The sequence below is a fragment of the Formica exsecta genome, unplaced genomic scaffold (genome assembly GCF_003651465.1).
Source record: "Formica exsecta isolate Colony F162 unplaced genomic scaffold, ASM365146v1 scaffold265, whole genome shotgun sequence".
Lineage (NCBI taxonomy): Eukaryota > Metazoa > Arthropoda > Insecta > Hymenoptera > Formicidae > Formica > Formica exsecta.
Genome location: NW_021849915.1, coordinates 513559 through 538731, shown reverse-complemented (window position 1 = coordinate 538731; position 25173 = coordinate 513559). Strand labels below are relative to the sequence as shown.

The window sequence follows — 25173 nt, the reverse complement described above, 5'->3', positions numbered from 1 at the left end:
CTTTTACACAGATTTTTTTCTACTATTTAATTTTTATACCATCTAATAAAGAATATTATTAAATTATAAATTATAAATCTACAAATTGATTTAATATTGTTTTTATGAAAATTCTTGTATTACCTTTTTTTTATCACACATGCCTTCTTCTCTTGTTCAGTTTTGAATTTCTAATTGTAGATTTCAATAAATTGTTATTTTTACATGCAGCAAGACTTAACTGATATGCTTTTTTTCAGCTCTGCACGACGATTTTTATGTACGTGATTATCATGATACAAATGAAAATACCTATTTTTTAAGTATGTAATAATTTGCTTATAAAGAAGACGATATCAAAATTAGCGTATCATCAAGTATAATATGTCGAAATAATATATCAAGATTGTTTTTTACATATAATTAAATCAAGATTAACTATCATTCTGTTTTATAAACTATATTATGGCGTAATATTTTATTTTCTTGACAAACCAATCATGTAACTGCTTGTTATTAAATACAAACATCTCATATACAAGATTCTTTGAAAAATTTATAAATGTTTTTGAGTATTAAGTAACATTTATATATAAATATACATAATAAAGNTATATTAACAAAATAAATGTTTATCTTAAAATAAAAAAATTAATGAAAATTTCCATTGATTATAATAAAACAGAGTTTCAAAAAACCATTTTTCTGCGTTAAACTTTTCAATGTAAATAAATTATTTTTAATTAAACTAAAACTTTTAATTTTTTTATATTATTTTAACTTTAAATACACTTTCCAATAATTTTGATTACTGCATAATAAAACAGACAAATTTAAAACGATCTAAATTGTCACATCATAAAAAATATTTAAGTTTTCTTGGGAAAGTAAACAGCAAATGCAAGAGTGGAAAAAGTCAAAGGCAGTGAGTATAAAGCTTGTTCTATGGTAATCACCATAATTACAACAATCTCGCAAGTTCTGAAGCAAACTGACATGTTTGTACAATCTCATTTAGCCAGTGTATACAGCTCATTTATTAAAACGATGGAATAGTGTATAGTTGAATCAATACATTAATGCTATAAATCATTTCATTCTTTTATAAACATATATAAAATGACGAAGTCGATCGATTTCACTAAACAATATTAGCACTAATAATCAGTAAAAGGTTTTAATTATATAGATAGCTAAAACATTCAACTTTTTATTAAAATTTTGTGTGCAAAAGAGACGACAATTAAGCGGCAATGTCTTTCACTGGAAATTGTGTTTTTATAATCAATAATATAAATTTATTTTATAACTGTTAACAGTCAAATATCATGTATTACAGGATCAGTCAATTAAAATAATATTTATAAATGTTAAAAGAGCTTATTTAAAGGCGTATGTATGTATAACTACAAAACAATATTCACAAATTATGTAATAAAATAAATTAACCATTATCAATATATGATCATACTGATTATGTGATATTCACAGTAATATGTATGCGTGTGTATCAGTAATTGAAAGTTACTTCCATATAATTCCACAATATTTTCCAGTTGTGTGTATCCTAAATATTCTACGTCTTAATGATAACCTACTAATTATTAAATATAAAAATAAATAAAAAACATATTTTATGTATTAATATTTTTATGTGTTAAACTGTATTTCTTTATTCTATTTCTTTTAAGCATTTTAAGTTATTAAACGTCAAGCATACATTAATATATGTCAAAAAAGCGTTATTATTACTTAAACAATTAAATATTTGTTGATCTTTTTTCACATACTATATTGCAATATAATGAAACAAATAAGAATTTACATTATACAGAGCAAGCAATTTAACAATCAGTATTGCTTATCAATATTTGCTTCGCACAAAAAAATACGCAAAAAATAAATTAATAGCATTATTTCAATACTTTGCAGCATGTAAAATTTAAAAATAAATTAACTCCATTGATCATAAAAAATAAATCGATGGTTTTAATACTCGCAAGTGCTGCAGAAAACACATTGCAATTATAAAGATCTATTATTGTAACAATTCGTCATAATTGCAATACATCTAACAAATGAGTATAAACAGACAGACAATGTTAGTTTGCAATACTCGATGATCATGGTAACTACAATCCAACAAGCCTTGCGCCCTCTTTTTGTTACGTACTTCATTATGGGATTGAACTCTTATCCCATAAAACAACCAACATCTAAGATTCCATGGATTACGTGCTTAAGTATCTTATATTCTTTGATAATTTGGTCCATCTATGCTTATCTTTATTATTACACAGTGACATTATTTACATGGAAGAAATTATTTCTATCCACGATATATGTGATTGTTGTCATGATTAACAGTAGTACCACAATTGTATCTGTGATTATGGGTTTCTATCATCAAGAGGTACAAGAGATCACATTTTTAGTATACATTTTTATTATTATAGTAATAAAATTACGTATATATATACATGTATGTACACCATATAAACAATAATTACACTTAATATTGACTTGTGCAGTATTTAATATATGTATTCTTTGGAGATATATATAATTCTCTGGAGAATTCTTACAAAGCAGTATTCTTTAAACTTTTTTAAATATTATATGCAAATGTACATAATTATTTTGCACATAATAGAAACATGATATATTTATAAATACATTATAAAATGTCGCCTTAATGTCTCAAATTATTTTAGAAATTTAAGATATGCATAAAAAGACTTGCTGCTGTAAATGATACTTTGGAAGAATTGGGCACTCCAAAGGCGTATCGAAAGATGCACATGTATTCGAAACAAGTAATAATTGGATGGATTGTATACTATGTTATTTTAAACTTTTACGAATTACTAATGTGCCTGTACGAAAATCAAAAGATCACTTGGATATTATTACGAACTTGTATACTAAATCATTGTTCTCATATTAATACATTCGTGGATTTCTTATTTATCTTTTTCTTATGGTTAGTATTTATATGTATTTATATATGGGCTTTATATAACCACATACATAACTAAACTTGTCTATTTGTAATGCACATCTTTTTGTATTCGTACTTGGATTTTTTAGAACTACATAAACTTTGTTTTTTTCTCTCTCTCTCTCTTGCAAAATTTTGTTTCACTAATATAAAAAATATATTTATCATAAAAAATAGCACTTTGTGTCATTTTTAACAAAAACTTAAAAAAATTCTTTTTAGATTGATATATTACTTGATGGCATTCACAATACACATAACATCTTTTTAGATATTATAAAATTAGATTATAAGTATTTAAAAACTTGTCATCTAAATCGAGAGTTATCGAGCATATCGAGAGTTTTATCAAAAATTAATGTTACATTTACTATATGACACAGGTATATCGGTACTGGATTTGACAAAGTCAACGAGCATATGCGATATCTATTGACGAACAAAAAACGTACACCAAATGGGAAAAAACTTGTAATCGCCTTTCATCGATATGTCATCTGTACTGATGATTACAAACGAATATTGTGGACCTTAATGTAAAATAAAATATGCCATATTTTGGTAGATCAATTCATCTCATGTTAATTTTATAATAAAATATAAATTCCACGTTTAAAAATAGTCAACAATAAATAAGAAAAGCTAATGTCTTATAAATTTTTATAACATGTAAAAAAATTTTTATATCTATTTGTATAATATAGTACGTTTCTTGATAGGCATCTTCATTTAGAATTATGTCGCATTACTCGCGAATTGAACTCAATATTTGGAACGCAAATGACTTTTGAAATGGTGTTTTATATTACAAACATAACAATCATATGCTCCTCTTTAAATAAATTGCTAATGGAGTATCGAGAAGAATTATCATTATATCAGTGGTTTCTTATAAGCTGTGGGACTATGATATTTATAGTGAGGCTTTATGTGGTACATTATATTTGCGAATGTGTTAAGGTTAAGGTAAAACCACGTAAATCTCAATAAAATATATATTAAATTAGTATTTCTCAAATATATAAGTATTCCATAATATTAAAATCAAAAATTTTAGGCCAAAAATATTGATAAAATATTTCATCAACTAACAAATATTATTCGCTATGCTGACATTTGGAAAGAGGTAAGCAATATTTGAATAGCAAAAAAATAAATAAAATAAATAAAATGAAATTTGAACAACAATTATTTATCTACAGATTTATCAGTTTATTTTGCAAGCGATAAAACATCCGTTAAAATTTACTGGAATGGGTCTCTTCTATTTTGGCAATGACTTTCTTCGAAAGGTTTTGATCTAATATTGTTTTTATCAATATTCTTGTATTATCATTTTTTTAATCACATGCCTTCTTTTTTTGTTCAATTTCTAATTTCTAATTTATCGTAGAATAATTATAAATAAATTGTTATTTTTACATGCAGCAGGACTTAATTGATATGCTTTCTTCCAGCTCTGCGTAACGGTTTTAATGTACGTAATTATTATGATACAAATGAAAATATCTCCTTTTTAAGTATGTAATAATTTGCTCTTAAAAAAGACAATATATCAAAATTAGCATGTTGTCAAGTATAATATCTCGCAATAATATATCAAGGTTATTTTTTACATATGACAATATCAAGATGAAGTGTTATTCTGTTTTATAAATTATATTATGGCGTAATATTTTATTGTCTTGACACCAATCATGTAACTATTTATTATTAAACACAAACATTGTGTACAAGATTTTTTGGAAAATTTATAATTGTTTCTAAATACTAAGCCACATATATGTAAAAATGTACATAAATATATACATATAATATAAAAGGTGTTATTAAAAGGTTTTAAATAAACCTTTACAGGTTTAAGGTATTATTTTATGTAGGCTTAAAAATATTGAAAATAAAAAGTAAAAATGGTTTAGAATATAATTATAAAATATAATTGCATTAATAAAATAAATATTTATCTTAAAATGACAAAATAAATGAAAGTGTCCATTGATTATAATAGAAGTTTTATATAAAAAACAATTTTTCTGCTTTAAACTCGATTACTGCGTAATAAAACAGACAAACATAAACGATTTAGATTGTTACACTATAAAAATATTTAAGTAAGCTTTTTTGGGAAAGTAAACATCAAATCCAAGAATAGAAAAGATCAGGAGCGATTGGTGAAAAGCTTGTTTTATGGTAATCATTATGGTCAAACCATGGTTACATCATTCTCGCTTTCTGAAGCAAACTGACATTGCATGATTGTATGAACTCATTTAGCCAGTGTACACAGATCATTTATTAAAACGATGGAATAGTGTATAGCTGAATCAATACATTAACACTACAAACCATTCTATTCTTTCATAAATATACACAAAATGACGAAGTCGATCGATTTCGCTAAACAATATAAACGCTAATAATTAGTAAACGTTTTTAATCGTACAGATAGCTAAAATATTTAATGTTTTATTAAAATTGTATGTAGAGATGAAAATTAAGCGGCGACATTTCTTTCACTGGGCATTGTGTTTTTATAATCAATAATACAAATTTATTTATAACTATTAACAGTCAAATTTCATGTATTACAGGATCAATTAATTAAAATAATATTTATAAATGTAAAAAGAACTTATTTAAAGGCGTATGTATGTATAATTACAAAACAATATTCACAAATTATGTAATAAAATAAATTAACCATTACCAATATATGATCATACTGATTATGTAATATTCACATAATATGTATGAGTGTGTATCAGTAATTGAAAGTATTACTGTCATATAATATAATTCCACAATATTTTCCAATTGTGTGTATCCCTAAATATTCTACGTCTTAATGAGATAACCTAATATTTATTAAATATAAAAATAAATAAAAAGCAAATTTTGTGTGATAATATTTTTATGTGTTAAAATGTATTCCCTTATTCTTTTATTTTTAATCATTTTAAGTTATTAAATAAACATACATCAAAATATGTCAAGAAAGCGTTATTATAACTTAAACAATTAGATATCTGTTAATCCTTTTTCACATACTACATTGTTATATAATAAAACAAATGAAAATTTACATTATACTGAGCAATTTTAACAATCAGTATTGGTTATTAGTATTTGCTTCGTTCGAAAAAATACGCAAAAAATAAATTAATAGTATTATTTCAATATTTTGCAGCATGTAAAATTTAAAGATAAATTAAGTCCTTTGCTCATAAAAATAAATCGATGGTTTTAATACACATAAGTGCTGTAGAAAACACATTGCAATTACAAAGATCTATTATTATAACAATTCATCATAATTGCGACACGTCTAACAAATGAGTATAAACAGGCAGTCAATGTTAGTTTGCAATATTCGATGATCATGGTAACTACAATCCAACAAGCCTTGCGTCCTTTTTTTGTTACGAATTTTGTTGTGGGATTAAGCTTCTATCCTATAAAACAACAAACATCTTGGATTCTATGGATTACGTGCTTAAGTATCTTATATTCTCTGATAATTTGGTCCACCTACGCTTATCTCTATTACTACACAGTGACTTTATTTTCATGCAAAATAATATATCCATCCACGATACATATGATCTCTGTCATGATTAACAGTTTTACCACGATTATATCCGTGATTATGAGTTTCTATCATCAAAAGGTACAAGGGATTACATTTTTAGTATACAAATGTACATAATTATGTTTTGCGCATGATAGAAACATGATATATTTATAAAAACATTTTAAAATGTTGCCTTAATGTCTTAAATTATTTTAGAAACTTAAGATGTGCATAAAAAGGCTTGCTGCTGTTAATGATACTTTGGAACAATTGGGCACTCCAAAGGCGTATCGAAAGATATACATGTGTTCGAAACAAGTACTAATTGGATGGGTTGTTTATAGTATTATTATAAACTTTTACGATTCACTAGAGTGTCTGAAAACAGAACAGGAGATTATCTGGGCATTATTTCAACCTTATATACTAAATCATTATCTTCATATTAATACATTCGTGGATTTATTATTTATCTTATATATCTATACATTATATAAACAATAATTACACTTGATATTGATTTGTGAAGTCTTTAATATATGTATTCTCTGAAGATATATAATTATCTGTAGAATTTTTACAAAGCAGTACTTTTTAAGCTGTTTATAATATTGTATACAAATGTACATAATTATGTTTTGCGCATGATAGAAACATGATATATTTATAAAAACATTTTAAAATGTTGCTTTAATGTCTTAAATAATTTTAGAAACTTAAGATGTGCATAAAAAGGCTTGCTGCTGTTAATGATACTTTGGAACAATTGGGCACTCCAAAGGCGTATCGAAAGATATACATGTGTTCGAAACAAGTACTAATTGGATGGGTTGTTTATAGTATTATTATAAACTTTTACGATTCACTAGAGTGTCTGAAAACAGAACAGGAGATTATCTGGGCATTATTTCAACCTTATATACTAAATCATTATCTTCATATTAATACATTCGTGGATTTATTATTTATCTTTTTCTTATGGTTGGTATTTATATGTATATATTCATATATGTTCATATAATCATATACAGAGTGAGTCAACAGGAAAGAGATATATTTTGGGAGACGAGTATGGGCCATTGTAAAAAAAAAGTTTATATGAACATGATTATTATTTTCAATAGTTTCGGAGATACAACTGTTTGAATTTTGTGGAAGTAGAATAATAATGAATGATTCATATGTATTACATTCACAAGAAATGCTCATTAATTGAACCGTGAACGTCAATACACTTTACAACTCGTGTCCTAAGATTGCGTGTCGTTTCTCTGAGTGCAGTGTGCCGTTCTTTTATACGAGTAACAGCATCCAAAATGCCATTTATATAAGCCATGTTCTTATAAACTTTTTTTACAATGACCCATACTATTGTCTCCCAAAATATTTGCCCCTCCTCCTGACTCATCCTGTATATAACCAACATATCTATTTGTAATGTATATCTATTTGTATTTGTACTTGGACTTTTTAAATCTACATAATCTCTGTCTTTTTTTTCTCTTTCTCTCTCTCTCTCTCTCTCTCTCTCTCTCTCTTGCAGAATTTTGTTTCACTAATATAAAAAGTGTACTTATCATTAAAAAATAGCACTTTGCATTTTTAATTTTTTACAAAACTTACAAAAATTATTTTTAAATTGATATATTATTTTGCGGCATTCACAATACGTATATAATTTTTTTAATATTATACAATTAGATTATAATTATTAAAAAATTTGTCATCTAAATGCATCGAGAGTTCTATCAAAAATTAATGAGACAATTACTATACAACGCAGGTATCTTGGTACTAGATTTGACAAAGTAAATGAGCATATGCAATATCTATTGATGAACAAGAAGCATATACCAAATGGCAATAAACCTGTAGTCGCCCTTCATCGACATGTTATCTGTACTGATGATTACAAACGAATATTGTGGACTTTAATGTAAAATAAAACATGCCATATTTTGGTAGATGATCCATCTCGTGTTAATCCTATAAAAAAATATAAATTCCACGTTTAAAAATAATCAAACAATAAATAAAAAAAGCTAATTTTTTATAAGTTTTTATAACATGTGACAAAATTCTTATATTTATTTGTATAATAAAGTACGTTTTTTGACAGGCATCTTCATTTAGAATTATGTCGCATTACTCGCGAATTGAACTTAATATTCGGAACGCAAATGACTTTTGAAATGGCGTCTTATATTACAAACATAACAATCATGTGTTTTATTTTAAATATATTGCTAATGGAAAATCAAGGGACAATATCATTATGTCAATGGTTTGGTATAAGCTGCTGGACCTTGATATTTATAGTGAGGCTTTACGTGATACATTATATTTGCGAATGTGTTAAGATTAAGGTAAAACCATGCAAGTCTCAATAAAATTTATAATAAATTAGTATTTGTCGAATGTATATTCCATAATACTAAATTCAAAATTTTAGGTTAAAAAAATTGATAAAATATTTCATCAACTAACAAATATTATTCGATATGCTGACATTTGGAAAGAGGTAAGCAATATTTTAATAACTAAAAAATAAATAAAATAAATGAGATAAAATTTAAACAATAGTTATTTATCTACAGATTTCTCAGTTTACTTTGCAAACGATACAACATCCGTTAAAATTTAATGGAATGGGTCTCTTCTATTTTGGCAATGACTTCCTTCGAAAGGTTCACTTTTACCCAAATTTTTTTCTACTACTTAATTTTTATATCATGTATTAAATCATATTATTAAATTGTAAATTATAATTCTGCAAATTGATTTAATGTTGTCTTTATCAAAATTCTTATATTGCTGTTTTTTCATCATACATGCCTTCTTCTCTTGTTCAATTTCTAGTTCCTAATCGTACATTTCAATAAATTGTTAGTTTTACATGCAGCAAGACTTAACTGATATGCTTTCTTTCAGCTCTGCACAATGGTTTTAATGTACGTGATTATTATGATACAAATGAAAATACCTCTTTCTTAAGTATGTAATAATTTACTTTTAAAGAAAACAATATCAAAATTAGTATGTCGTCAAGTATAATATTTCGTAATAATATATCAAGGTTATTTTTCACATGTAATTATATCAAGATTAATTGTTATTTAATTTTATAAACTATATTATAACATAATATATTATTTTCTTGACAAACCAATCATGTAACTATTTATTATCAAACACAAACATCGTGTACAAGATTCTTTGGAAAATTTATAAATGTTTTTAAGTATTAAGTCACATATATATAAAAATGTATATAAATATATATATATATTGCATATATATTTTTTATACAGACTTAAAAATATTAAAAATAAGAATTGAAAATGTTTTAGAATATAACTGTTACATATAATTACATTAATAAAATAAATATTTGTCCTAAAATGGCAAAATAAATGATAATAATGTGCTTTAAATTAATAATATTTTGCAATAAATAAATTGCAGTAATGTATTATTAATTTATATCGCAATAAATTTATATTATATCATTTGCATTATTATATGACATAAATATTTATCTCGTCCCACAAATATTTTAAGAAAAATCATATATTTTTGATACTCTTCGCTTTCCTCCTCTCCTCCCCTTCTCGCTCTCTTTATTGCAAAAGATTAATTTGTAGTTTACTAACACACTAAATATAGCTGACTTTAAATAATCTACGATTAAGAGAGAGAGAAATATGTTTAAAGAAAATACAATAAAGCTGTACTTCTTACTCAAGTATCTTCTTATGACAGTAACTTCGAAGTAACTTGAAGTTACATCGACAAGTAACTGGAAATTATTGCCATATACAATTCTTTATAATATTTTTCAAAAATTATATGTGTATCTTCAATGATTTCTATATTTTAATAAGAAGTTATGTACTATCTAAATTAAACATGAAAACTAAGCTATATTAAATAAAAAACAAATTCTATATATAATGTTAATCTTTATATGTTTAAATATTTTCTTCCATCTTCTCCCGTTTTTTTATATGTAATCATATTAAATAAATTACACGTCAAATATAGACACGTTAATCTATGAAAGCTGTATCATCTTGATATTTGCCGATCTTATTACACATATGTACAATATCATAATACATAATAAATAGTTGTGGCATAAGAGAACATGGTGAAATCATCAACATTTAATGTGTTCCAGGAAAATACAAGAAAAAATACGCAAAAAATAAATTAATAGCATTATTTCAATAATTTACAGCATGTAAAATTTAAAGATAAATTAACTCTCCTTTGTTCATAAAAATAAATCGATGAATTTCATATCCGCTAGTGCTGTAGAAAACACATTGCAATTATAAAGATCTATTATTGTTACAATTCATCATAATTGCGATATGCCTAATGAATGAATATAAGCAGACACATTCAATGTTAGTCTGCAGTAGTCGATGATCATGGTAACTACTATCCAACAAGCCTTGTGCCCTTTTTTTGTTATGTATTTCATTATGGGATTGAGCTCCTATCCTATAAAACAACCAACATCTAGGATTCCATGGATTACATGCTTAAGTATCTTATATTCTCTGATAATTTGGCTCACCCATGCTTATCTCTATTACTACATAGTGACTTTATTTACATGGAAAAAAATATGTCCATCCACGATACAGATGATCTCTGTCATAACTACCATCCTTAGCACGATTGTATCCGTGATTATGAGTTTCTATCATCAAGAGGTACAAGAGATCATATTTTTAGTATATATTTTTATTATGTAAAGTAATGAAATTACACATATATATTTATATACCATATAAACAATAATTACACTTGATATTAACTTGTAAAATCTTTAATATATGTATTTTCTGGAGATATATTATTCTCTATAGAATTCTTACGAAGCAGTATTTTTTAAGCTTTTTCAAATATTGTATACAAACGTACATATATATGTTTTGCGCATGATAAAAATATGATATATTCATAAATACATTCTAAAATGTCGCCTTAATATCTCAAATTATTTTAGAAACTTAGAATGTGCATAAAAAAACTTGCTGCTGTAAATGATACTTTGGAACAATTGGGCACTCCAAAGGCGTATCGAAAGATGCACATACATTTGAAACAAGTAGTAATTGGATGGATTGTATACTGTGTTATTTCAAACTTTCATGATTTACTAATGTTCCTGAACGCAAAACAAGGGATTACCTGGATATTATTACGATCTTATATACTAAATCATTATGATCATATTAATACATTCGTGGATTTATTATTTATCTTTTTCTTATGGTTGGTATTTATATGTATTCATATATGGGATTCATATAACCATATATATGTAACCAAACACATCTGTTTGTAACATATCTATTTGCACTTGAACTTTTTAGATCTACATAAACTTTGTCTCTTTCTCTCTCTTTTTCTCTTGCAAAATTTTGTTTCACTAATATAGAAAATGTATTTATCATTAAAAAGTAGCACTTTCCGGCATTTTTAACAAAAACTTAAAAAAACTCTTTTTAAATTAATATATTATTTCGCGGGATTCACAATACATATATAATCTTTTTAGATATTATAAAATTAGATTATGATTATTAAAAAATTTGTTATTTAAATGCATATCAAAATTTTTATAAGAAATTAATGAGATATTTACTATATGAAAATGACTTTTGAAATGGCATCTTATATTACAAACATAACATTCATGTGTTTCGGTTTAAATAAATTGCTAATGGAATATCGAGAGAAATTATCATCATATCAGTGGTTTATGATAAGCTGCTGGGTCTTGATATCTATAGTAAAGCTGTATGTGATAAATTATATTTGCGAATGTGTTAGAATTAAGGTAAAACCACGCAAATTTCATTCTTCTTTTATTCAATTTCTAATTTCTAATTTATCGTAGATTTCAATAAATTGTTATTTTTACATGCAGCAAGACTTAACTGATATGGTTTCTTTCAGCTCTGCACGACGGTTTTAATGTACGTGATTATCATGATACAAATGAAAATACCTATTTTATAAGTATGTAATAATTTGCTTATAAAGAAGACGATATCAAAATTAGCGTATCATCAACTATAATATGTCGCAATAATATATCAAGATTATTTTTTACATATAATTAAATCAAGATTAACTATCATTCTGTTTTATAAACTATATTATGGCGTAATATTTTATTATCTTAATAAACCAAGCATTTAACTACTTATTATTAAACACAAACATCGTGTACAAGATTCTTTGGAAAATTTATAAATATTTTTAAGTATTAAGTCACATATATATATAAATGTATATAAATATACATATATTGTATATATATTTTTTTATACGGTCTTAAATATTAAAAATAAAAATTAAAAATGTTTTAAAATATAATCGTAAAATATAATTACATTAATAAAATAAATATTTATCTTAAAATGATAAAATAAATAAAAGTTTCCATTTTTGTGCTTTAGCTTAATAATATTTTGTGAAAAATAAATTGCAGTAATGTATTATTAATTTATATATTTACCCCGTTCCACAAACATTGTAAGAAAAATCATATACGTGTATTTTTGATATTTTTTGTTTTCCTTCTTTTCTCGTTCTCTTTATTGCAAAAAAATTAATTTGTATTTCTTACTTAACTATTGTAAATAAATTGACTTTAAATAATTTACGATTAAGAAAGAAGCTTAAAGAAAGCACAATAAAGCAGTACTTCTTACTCAAGTATCTTCTTATGACAGTAACTTCGAAGTAACTTGAAGTTACATCGACAAGTAACTGGAAATTATTGCCATATACAATTCTTTATAATATTTTTCAAAAATTATATGTGTATCTTCAATGATTTCTATATTTTAATAAGAAGTTATGTACTATCTAAATTAAACATGAAAACTAAGCTATATTAAATAAAAAACAAATTCTATATATAATGTTAATCTTTATATGTTCAAATATTTTCTTCCATCTTCTCCCGTTTCTTTATATGTAATCATATTAAATAAATTACACGTCAAATATAGTTAATCTATGAAAGCTGTATCACCTTGATATTTGCCGATCTTATTACACATATGTACAATATCATAATACATAATAAATAGTTGTGGCATAAGAAAACATGGTGAAATCATCAAAATTTAATGTGCTGCAGGAAAATACAAGAAAAAATACGCAAAAAATAAATTAATAGCATTATTTCAATATTTTGCAGCATGTAAAATTTAAAGATAAATTAACTCTCCTTTGTTCATAAAAATAAATCGATGATTTTAATATGCGCAAGTGCTGTAGAAAACACATTGCAATTATAAACATCTATTATTCTTACAATGCATCATAATTGCGATATGCTTAACGAATGAATATAAGCAGACACATTCAATATTAGTCTGCAGTAGTCGATGATCATGGTAACTACTATCCAACAAGCCTTGTGCCCTTTTTTTGTTATGTATTTCATTATGGGATTGAGCTCCTATCCTATAAAACAACCAACATCTAGGATTCCATGGATTACATGCTTAAGTATCTTATATTCTCTGATAATTTGGCTCACCTATGCTTATCTCCATTACTACATAGTGACTTTATTTGGATTGAAGAAAATATTTTTATCCGCGATACACATGATTTGTATCATGACTACCATCCTTACTACGATTGTATCCGTGATTATGAGTTTCTATCATCAACAGGTATAAGATATCATATTTTTAGTATACATTTTCATTATTATAGTAATTAAATTACATATATATACATGTATGTACACCATATAAACAATAATTACACTTGATATTGACTTGTGCAGTCTTTAATATATGTATTCTCTGTAGATATATAATTCTCTGCAGAATTCTTACAAAGCAGTATTTTTTAAACTTTTTTAAATATTATATGCAAATGTACATAATTATTTTGCACATAATAGAAACATGATATATTTATAAATACATTATAAAATGTTGCCTTAATGTCTCAAATTATTTTAGAAACTTAGGATGTGCATAAAAAGACTTGCTGCTGTAAATGATACTTTGGAACAATTGGGCACTCCAAAGGCGTATCGAAAGATGCACATGTATTCGAAACAAGTAGTAATTGGATGGATTGTATACTATGTTATTTTAAACTTTTACGATTTACTAATATGCCTGTACAAAGATCAAAAGATCACTTGGATATTATTACGAATTTGTATACTAAGACATTGTTCTTATATTAATACATTCGTGGATTTCTTATTTATCTTTTTCTTATGGTCAGTATTTATATGTATTTATATATGGGGTTCATATAACCATATATATATAACCAAACATATCTATTTGTAACATATCTATTTGCGCTTGGACTTTTTAGACCTACATAAATTTTGTCTCTTTCTATTTCTCTTTCTCTTGCAAAATTTTGTTTCACTAATATAGAAGTTGTAATTATCATTAAAAAATAGCACTTTCCGGCATTTTTAACATAAACATAGAAAAATTCTTTTTAAATTAATGTATTATTTCGCGGCATTCACAATACATATATAATCTTTTTAGATATTATAAAATTAGATTATGATTATTAAAAAATTTGTCATTTAAATGCATATAGAGATTTTTATAAAAAATTAATGAGACTTTTACTATATGACGCAGGTATATTGGTACTAGATTCGACAAAGTAAACGAGCATATGCGATATCTATTGATGAACAAAAAGCATATACCGAATGGGAAAAAATCTGTAGTCGTCCTTCATCGATATGTTATCTGCACTGATGATTATAAACGAATATTGTGGACTTTATTGTAAAATAAAACATTCCATATTTTAGTTATAGATGATTCATCTCGTAATTCTATAATTTTATAATTTCTACGATATATAAATTCTATATTAAATTATAAAATATAAATTCTATGTTTAAAAATAATCAACAATAAATAAAAAAAGCTAATTAATATAATTACATTAATAAAATAAATATTTATCTTAAAATGATAAAATAAATAAAAGTTTCCATTTTTGTGCTTTAGCTTAATAATATTTTGTGAAAAATAAATTGCAGTAATGTATTATTAATTTATATATTTACCCCGTTCCACAAACATTGTAAGAAAAATCATATACGTGTATTTTTGATATTTTTTGTTTTTCTTCTTTTCTCTTTCTCTTTATTGCAAAAAATTAATTTGTACCTCTTACTTAACTACTGTAAATAAACTGACTATAAATAATCTACGATTAAGAAAGAAGCTTAAAGAAAGCACAACAAAGCTGTACTTCTTACTCAAGTACCTTCTTATGACAGTAACTGAAGAGTTACTTCCGTTACTTGTAGCAAGTAACTAAAAATTATTGCCATACAATTATTTATAATATTTTTCAAAAATTATGTGTATCATAATGATTTTTATATTTTAATAGAAAGTTATAAGTTAAGTTAGCTATCTATGTTAACCATAAAAAATAAGCTATATTAAATGTCAATATATTTTATATATAAATTCTATATATAATGTCAATCTTTATATGTTTAAATATTTTCTTCCATCTTTACCCGTTTTCTTTTGCATATAATCATAATAGATAAATTACACGTCAAATAGAGTTAATCTATGAAAGCTGTATCACTATGATGCCGATCTTATTACATGCGTAAAATATCATAATACATAATAAAAAGTTACGATATATAAAAACATAGTGATATAATCAGCATTGAATGTGTTTCATATAGAAAAAAATATGCAAAAAATGATTTTGCAGCATTATTTTTATGATGTGCAGTATGGAAGAATTATTGATGAATCATTTCCATCACTCATTAAAGTAAACCCATATAGCATTGCGATAATGTTGCTGCAATGTTCTATGTTGTATGGAAATCGATCATTTTAATATAAGTAAGTGCTACAAAGAGAACGTACCAATATGCATACATATATCGCAAAAATCCATTATCGCGTTGCAAATTGATATAATCGCGATATATCCAACAAATGAGTTTGGACAGACAGTCAGTGTTACGTTAATCAAGCAGCAGTGATCACCATGACGGCCACTATTCAACAGACCTTACGTCCTTTTTTCGTTACGTGCTTTATTATAGGTTTAGGAATCTATCCTATAAAACAATCAAATTCAAGAACTTGGTGGATTGTTTTCTTGAGTATTTTATATTCATTAATAGTTTGGTTTATTTATGCTTATCTTTTCTACTATATAATCACTCTTTTTACATGGAAAGTATTATTTCGATCTGACATCGTTGCATTTACTGTAGAGATTAATATCTTTATCACTGTTATATCTGTGATTATGACTTTCTATCATCAAAAGGTACAATAATATATTTTTAGAATTTATATTTAAATTATACACGTATATCTAATATTAATTATATTTTATAACATTAAACATATAGTTTTGTATATATTGCGCGCACGCGCTATTTTGTAAAAAATATTAAAATTCTTCTCAAACAATATTTCTTAAATTTTTTTAATGGTTGCACATAATTATACTTTATATCATAAAAAAAAGAAAAAGAAAGAGAATGAAAAAAATGAGTGTGTCACAAATCATGTTAAATTATTGTCTGCTTATGATATTTTTTAGAGATTTGAAATATGCCTGAAAAGGTTTGCTATTGTGGATGATACTTTGGAAGAATTGGGCACTCCAAAAATGTATCGAAAGATGTATACGCGATCGAAACAAGTCATAATTGGATGGATTGTATATAGTCTTAGTACAAACTTTTACGATACGCTATGGTGGTTTAGTTTAAAACAAGATATTTGGGGATTCCTTGCAGCTCATATAATAAATTATTGTGGCCACATAAACGCGTTTGTAAATTTATTCTTTATTTTTATTTTATGGTTTGTAATATTATTTAGTTTGTAATAATATTTAGTATATATATTTTGCCCTTTTACAATCTTGATACTAAGATAAATTAAAGATAAATTGTACGTATCACAAAAAAGTATTTTGTAATATTTTTGGCAATAACGTATTATATATAATTTGCGCAAAATGTTGTAATACAGGTATATCGGTAACAGATTTGACAAAATAAACGAGCATATGCAATGTCTGGTGGTGAAAGAGGAGTACAAATTTAAACGTACATGGAAGAAACCTGTTGCCGGTCTACATCGATATACTTTATGTACTCACGATTACAAAACAACGTTTTGGGTCTTAATGTAAATTGGTATACGCATATGTTCGAAAAGATTATTAGTCTCGAGATGGTCATTTAATAATAAAATTTGATAGAAATTTGTATTTCCGAAAATAATTAATTAAGAGAATCACTTTTATATGAACTCTCGCAATGCATAATAGTTTATAGAAATAAAATATGGCTTTCTAGTAATAAAATATATATATCTGTCGATAGGCATCTTCATTTAGAATTATGTCGCATCGCTCGTGAATGGAATTCGATGTTTGGAATGCAAATAACTTTAGAAATGACATCCTACTTTGCAAGCATATCAACAATGTGTTACGGCTTATTCGTGATGCAAGTGCAGGAACATCGAGAACAAATACCAACATACACGTGGATTAATGTTATATACTGGACTTCCACATTAATAGTGAGACTCTACATCATAAATCACATTTATGAGAGTATTAAAGTTAAGGTAAAACAACGCACACACATACAGTCCTTGTTAAAAATACATATTCTCAATTTTTATTTAAAACATATTAGTAGTAAATCCCGAATTTTTCAGTTTAAGAAAATCGACAAGATAATTCATCAACTAACAAATATTCTTCAATATGCTGACATTTGGAAGGAGGTAAAAAATATTCTAATTGCGTACAAAATAAGAGAAATAAAACAAATTTATTAATATTTATAAAATAACGGTTATCGGTTTATACAGATTTATCAATTTTCATTGCAAACAATGTATCATCCGTTGGAGTTTACTGCAATGAATCTTTTCCATTTTGGCAATGACTTTCTTCGAAAGGTTTATCTTTGTTATTTTCTTATTTTATCGTTCTTATTCCATATTTCAAATATATAAATTATAAGAATTCAAAGAAAATTAATTTCAAAATTATCTTTATCATCAAATTGTTATTACTATCTTTCTATACTACATATAGTTTCTTTTTTGGCTTTCCTTTACATTCCGATAAATTGCTTTTATTTATTCGACAAAAGTTAATTGATATGATTTTTTTTCTAGTTTTGCATGACGGTTCTAACTTACGTCATTATCATGGTGCAAATGTCTGTAGCAATGGAATAATAATAATTCTTAAAAAAGAGAGCAAGAAAACTAACATATTAAGTTCAACAATATATTAAGATTTTGTATATGTGATTATACCAATTAAATATTATTCAAAAAGCTTGCAGAATAGTGGTTACATAGTAATATGAGATTATAATGCAATTTTATAATACAAACATATTTTATATCCTCGATAAATTAATTATATAAATATTTCTGAACACAATTATGTATCCAATTTTTTTAACAAGATACATCAATATTTCTCAGCATTAAAAATTAAATTATATACCTACATATTTAATATTTATATTAATAATGAAATTTTAATTCGAAAATTGTCAATCCTTACAATTTAAACCATTTCACCTAAAGATTATTTTTGTACAAATTATGCAGAGTTCTTCAATATCTATATGAAGACATAATATAGCAAAACTTTTTAGTTATAATTATTTACCCTTTATAAAATAGCCATATGTATAGATAATTGTGCGCACTAACAGTCATTTAATTTAGATTATCCATCTGTTTATTCTTCTACGGTTCAATATTCATCGATCGAATGTTAATTCCACATATTTCGCAGTATAATTCTTGTAAAGTTTCCTGTAGGATGTGCGAAAAAAGAAAGTGAAAACAATTTTTAAATTTTCGCAAATATTATCACAAAGTATCTCGCGTATTCATATTTCGCATTACAAAATATAATTTAAATTTATGATTTCGAAAACCATGTCAATTCAGGCAGCGCTGTCACCACTATTGATCGTCGGATCATTCTCCGGCTTGGGTTTTTTCGAATATCCTCTTGGACGACCCAGGCCATATCTCACTTGTTTGTATTTTTTAATCGCATGGAGTTTTTATGTGTATCTCTTCTATTATTTAATTTACACTGGTTATGCTGCTATACACATATACATGTTATCCTTGATTAATATAATAGTAATATTTAGTGCGATTCTGTCAATATCTGTCAGCTTGTTTCGTTTTAAGGTAAGAATTATAAATTATATTGCTCAAATTTGTTATACTTAAACCTTTATATAATAGGATACTTTTTATTGAAAGCATAATCTCATTCTTTAAATGGATAGATAAATATCAATGTTAAGTAATGTTTTTAATAAATCAGTTTCAATAATTGTATTATCATCACAAATGAAATATTTAGAAAAGAAATACAATTTATAATTTATATTGTTTTTTACATTTTAAATTAACCAAATTATATTATTCTTTAAGAAATTGAAAACGTGTTTATATAAACTTTCTATCATGGATGATACGCTGGAAGTGCTCGGAACGTCAAAGGAATGCTGACGGTTATATAGATGGACAATTCGAATAACAATAGGATGGATTTTATTAACTTTTTTTATGAATATATGCGATTATTTATGGATGAACTATGAATATTTCAGCATCAGTGATATTTGTGTTCCGTTTGTAGCAAATCATATGTTCCACGTAAATGTCCTTAATGGTTTAATTTGGGGAGTTATCCTGAGGTGAGTATATATGTGCAGTTTCGTAAAGCTTTTTTATAAATAATATATATGTAACAAAAAAAAGATTTTTAAAAGACTAGATCTTTCAAATCTTTTCATATCATTATTCTCTTTATCTTTTAGATTTCTTTTAATACTTTGAAATTTTTCTTTTATATAATCTAAATTAATATTTTGTTAATTGTTAGTTTGATAAGTATAGTATATATAAAATTGCCAAAAAATTATAGAATAAAATTATTAGTCTGCATAAAAATAAATTATAATATATATGTATAATAAATAATAAACAGTTGACGAAAAAAGAGAAGAAAAGAGAAAAGAAAATGTTATATATATAAATAATATATTATATATATATATGTGTGTGTGTGTGTCCAGATTTTAGTTTTTAAAATTGTAGATAACAGATTCTTTTTTAACTTTAGTTTTTCATTAAATTTCAGATTTCATCAAATCAACGAGCACATTCGTGATCTGCTTAAAGATGACGCAATGTGTACTAGAAGACAAAATAAATTAATCTTAGGTAGTCAGCAAAGAACAGAAGAACAAAAAAAATATAGACAATACGGGTGGATTTTAATGTAATTGCAAAGTACACATTAACTTTATATTTTTATTAAAACTTCAAATTAAAACTTTGATATCTTATAATTAAAAAAATAATTGCGCTTTTACATCAAAAATATTTTTTGCCAAGCTTGAACGTATTTGTAGTTTAATTTGATTATAACAATTACAATTTGATTACAGGCACGTTCATCTGGAATTATGCTTCATATCACGCGAGTTGAACGAAATATTCAGTATACCAATGACAATGCAAATGGCATTTTATTTCGCGTTCTTTGTGGAATTGTGTTGCGAGTTTTACACGACACATATAGATAAAAATAAAGATACATTTGAACATTTCCTAAATAACTTTTTCATTTATGTCTGGGTCGTTGTATACACTGCGAAACTTCTCGCATTAAATCATATCTGTCAAATAATTTGCGATAAGGTATAACAGAATAGAGTTATTAATCATTAATCATTAATTATTAATCATTAAAAATACTTTAATCAACAACAACAATAATAAATTTTACAAATTTTACAGCATTGAATAATTTTCATTAATTTATTTGATTTTATTTTTTTATCTAAACTTTCATTAATTTACTTGATTTTATTTTTTTATCTAAAACTTTCGATGTAATTTGTAGACTACAATTTTATATGATTTCAGACAAATGAGACAGTAGCAATTCTTTATAAATTGTCCAACAACAATTCGGATAAAGACTTACGGGAGCAGGTAAATTGTTGCTGCATAATTTCATAGAACATCCTGTATGCATGGTATCTCATATTTATATCCGATTATTTATTTAAATTCAGATTCTACAATTTATACTACAAATAAAACGAAGGGAAGTAAAATTTTATGGTATGGGACTTTTCTATTTTGGTTATGATTTCATTCGTAAGGTATGTTGGATATTTTGCAAAAATATAAAATAATATATGTCGACTTTTATAAAAGTTAAAATATTGTGTTGAATCCTTTTTAGATGACAAAAATACTTAAATAATGTTAAAAAAATATGTATTTTGATTTTTGTATGTCTATAATAAGCGCAATATACGTTTTTCATCATTATATTTTATATCTCAGATCTTCTTTTCAATTTATATAAACTGAAACAATCTTATTTCTGTCATGTAAAAGAAAAACATATTTTTCAGTTCTATGTAACAATTGCGACTGTGTTGGTGATTGTAATACAAATGCATATAATTGCTGGAGATTTATTGCCGTATGATGATGTAATTGATAAAAATTAATTAAGAAAAATTATGCAAATATATGTAAGAATAAACTGTGAAAACATTTTCTGATATCGTATTTATGCGCGCCTTTTTAAGAAAATATATGTATTTTATTATATATGTGATAAATTTCTATATAAAAATTTCTTCTTTACTTCCGCTCATATTAATAAATCAATCATTTTAATATAAGTAAGTGCTGTAAAAAATGTATACTAAAATTATCTATAATAGGGAATCCACACTGTCATTGTTTATCGATGCAATCGCGCGATGCGCCCTGCGAGTAGGTTTGAATAGAGAGTCAGTGACAGTATGTTCGTGACAGTAGAAATGATTATGACCATCCAACAAGTCTTGCGTCCTTTTTTTGTCATATGCTTCGTTATGGGTGTAGGTTTCTATCCTACGAAACAAGAAAAGCCAAGGATTCGATGGAGCACATATTTAAGTATTTTATATTTTTTTATAATCTGGTTTATTTATGCTTACATTTTTTATTATACGATAACTCTTTTCACATGGAAATTTTTATTTGGATCCGACATCGGTATAGTCCTTATAAATATTGACATCTTTATTACGGCCATATCCGTATTTAGGAATTTCTACTATCAAAAGGTACAATTATATTTCCTTTATTTTTATAGAGTGCATATATATCTTTTTCATATATATTAAAGTTATATTTAATAACATTAAAAACCTCAATATAGCAATTTTGCAAACAATTAACATTCTTTTCTGACCAATTTCTTCTAAATTTCTTAAAAAATTATAAGCGTAATTATATTTTACATCATAAAAATATAATTGTATCATATACACATTTTAAAATATTGCCCAACTTTTTTTAGATATTTGAAATAATAATGAAAAGGCTTAATGCTGTGGACGATACTTTGGAAGAGCTCGGCACTCCAAAAATGTATCAAGATGTGCATATGTGGTCAAAACGAATAATAATTGGATGGATTATATATAGCATTACGACTCTTCAAGGATTTCTTCTAGCTAGCATAGTAAATCATTGTCTTTACATCAATGCATTCATGGATGTATTATTTATTTTCTTATTATGGTTCGTATATTATTTATATTTCCTAAATGGTCTCGTTAAATAAAGAAATTTATTTATATATTTAATAAAAAACTTCTCATCTTCAAATATATAAAACGGATGTTTTTTATATATATTCTACAATGTCTAAGATATTTTCCTTATAATGCAGGTATATTGGCAACAGATTTGACAAAGTAAACGAGCACATGCAATATCTATTAGTGAAAGAGAAGCATGGGCTCAGGTGTACATGGAAAAAACCTGTAGCTGTCCTTCATCAATATAATTACAAGCGAACGTTATGGACTTCAATGTAAATCGATACACGCACATTCGGATAAATTATCGATTGGGTTCTAACCTGATAATAAAATTTGATTGAGCATTATGCCTAGAAATAATCAACAATGAATTGCAAAAATTATTTTTTACAAATTTCACAAAATATACATGAAAACAATTTTAACATTTTTATAGTAACAAAATATTTTTGTTTTTTTGTAGGCATCTTCATTTAGAATTATGTCGCATTGCTCGGCAATTAAACTTGATGTTTGGAACACAAATGACTCTCGAAATGGCGTCTTATTTTATGTACTTAACAGGTTTTTGTTATAGTATGAGCATAATGCTATTGCAAGAATATCGATATAAAGTATCAGTAAACATTTGGCTTAATGTTAGTTGCTGGGTTTTCACATTGTCATTAAGGCTCTATGTTGTAAATTACATATCTGAGAGTGTCAAAATGAAGGTAAAATCAACGTAATTTTTTATAAAAAGATATATATTTATACTAAATTATTTTCTTAAATATATCTTTGATAGTATTAAATAACAAATTTTAGGCTAACAAAATTGAACAAATAATTCATCAACTAACAAATATTCTTCAATATGCTGATATATGGAAAGAGGTAAAAATATTTTAATAACAAGAGAAAAATATTAATGCGACAAACTAATTACACAATTGAAAAACTATTATTTAACTACAGATTTATCAGTTTACTTTGCAAGCAATACATCATCCATTGAAGTTCACAGGAATGGGTCTCTTTGACTTTGGAAATAATTTTCTTCGAAAGGTTTATTTATCTTTTTCCACTGGTTTATTTTTCTACTGTGTTTTAAATTATAAAGTCATAAAAAACTCAGGAACTTTCTTTTAAAACTGCTTGTAATTATCAAAATTGTTATTAGCATTTTCTGTCACAACATACATCATGTAATAGTTTCTATTCTTTTATTTTTTATTTTTCTTATTTTAATAAATTAATAAAAATTAAATAAATTTTTATTTATAGAATTATTTTCTTATTCAATAAAAATTAATTGATATGTTTTCTTTCAGTTTTGCATAACGATTGTAACGTACGTCATTATTACGATCCAAATGACAATTCCTATTCAATAAAAAAGAAAAGGAAGTACCAATTACTACTTTTCAAAAGCTTAACGTCATAATGACGCAATGAGAATATTTTATATAATTAAATAAATAAATAATAATATCAATTAAATGTCTTAAAATGTTATAAAATGTTAGTTAAATAAATATGCAAAAAAGTTGTAATAATTCTATTATATGTTATAATATTTCCTTTATATATAAAAACTATAAAATCGATTAATGTATTTAGATATTTTTATATACACGATCTTATTTAAAAAATCTATAAAAATTTTAGACAATTTGTTATATATTAAAAACTCTATAACATAAAGTATATCGGGAAGATAAATAAAATAATTTCAATTGCCTCACGAAGAACAAAAATCAAGAAATGCAAGCCAAATATTAGCAATAAATGCAAGCAATAAATTATAACCTAATTTTGTACAATTACTACAACAAAATTTGTATGTATATTATATAGTTATTTAAAAAATTTATTTGCAAGTATAAACAAATTTAATATTTTAATTAAATTTTAATT

At 25.1% G+C, this 25173-nt stretch overlaps 2 protein-coding genes across 2 annotated transcripts; both read left to right on the top strand.

Annotated features, from left to right (window-relative positions):
• Window positions 1-2104: 2104 nt before the first annotated feature.
• LOC115236974 lies at window positions 2105-8491 on the top strand. The gene is made up of 7 exons (XM_029809713.1): window positions 2105-2392; window positions 2694-2962; window positions 3364-3516; window positions 3700-3946; window positions 6768-6869; window positions 7264-7334; window positions 8335-8491. The coding sequence occupies exons 1-7, from the start codon at window positions 2105-2107 to the stop codon at window positions 8489-8491; spliced, it is 1287 nt and encodes a 428-aa protein (XP_029665573.1).
• Window positions 8492-14209: 5718 nt separating this feature from the next.
• Window positions 14210-18850, top strand: LOC115236973. The gene is made up of 8 exons (XM_029809712.1): window positions 14210-14266; window positions 14564-14668; window positions 17184-17254; window positions 17621-17779; window positions 17977-18226; window positions 18320-18388; window positions 18476-18565; window positions 18788-18850. Exons 1-8 carry the CDS (start codon window positions 14210-14212, stop codon window positions 18848-18850), a joined length of 864 nt encoding a protein of 287 aa, XP_029665572.1.
• The last annotated feature ends 6323 nt before the right edge of the window (window positions 18851-25173 follow it).

Coding starts and splice junctions, on each gene's coding strand:
- LOC115236974 (XM_029809713.1), top strand. CDS start 2,105: ATGGTAACTACAATCCAACAAGCCTTGCGCCCTCTTTTTGTTACGTAC. Junction 2,963..3,363: donor TTATTTATCTTTTTCTTATG/GTTAGTATTTAT, acceptor TATATGACACAG/GTATATCGGTACTGGATTTG. Junction 7,335..8,334: donor CAATTGGGCACTCCAAAGGC/GTATCGAAAGAT, acceptor TATACAACGCAG/GTATCTTGGTACTAGATTTG.
- LOC115236973 (XM_029809712.1), top strand. CDS start 14,210: ATGACTACCATCCTTACTACGATTGTATCCGTGATTATGAGTTTCTAT. Junction 17,780..17,976: donor ACAACGTTTTGGGTCTTAAT/GTAAATTGGTAT, acceptor ATCTGTCGATAG/GCATCTTCATTTAGAATTAT. Junction 18,566..18,787: donor GCAATGACTTTCTTCGAAAG/GTTTATCTTTGT, acceptor TTTTTTTTCTAG/TTTTGCATGACGGTTCTAAC.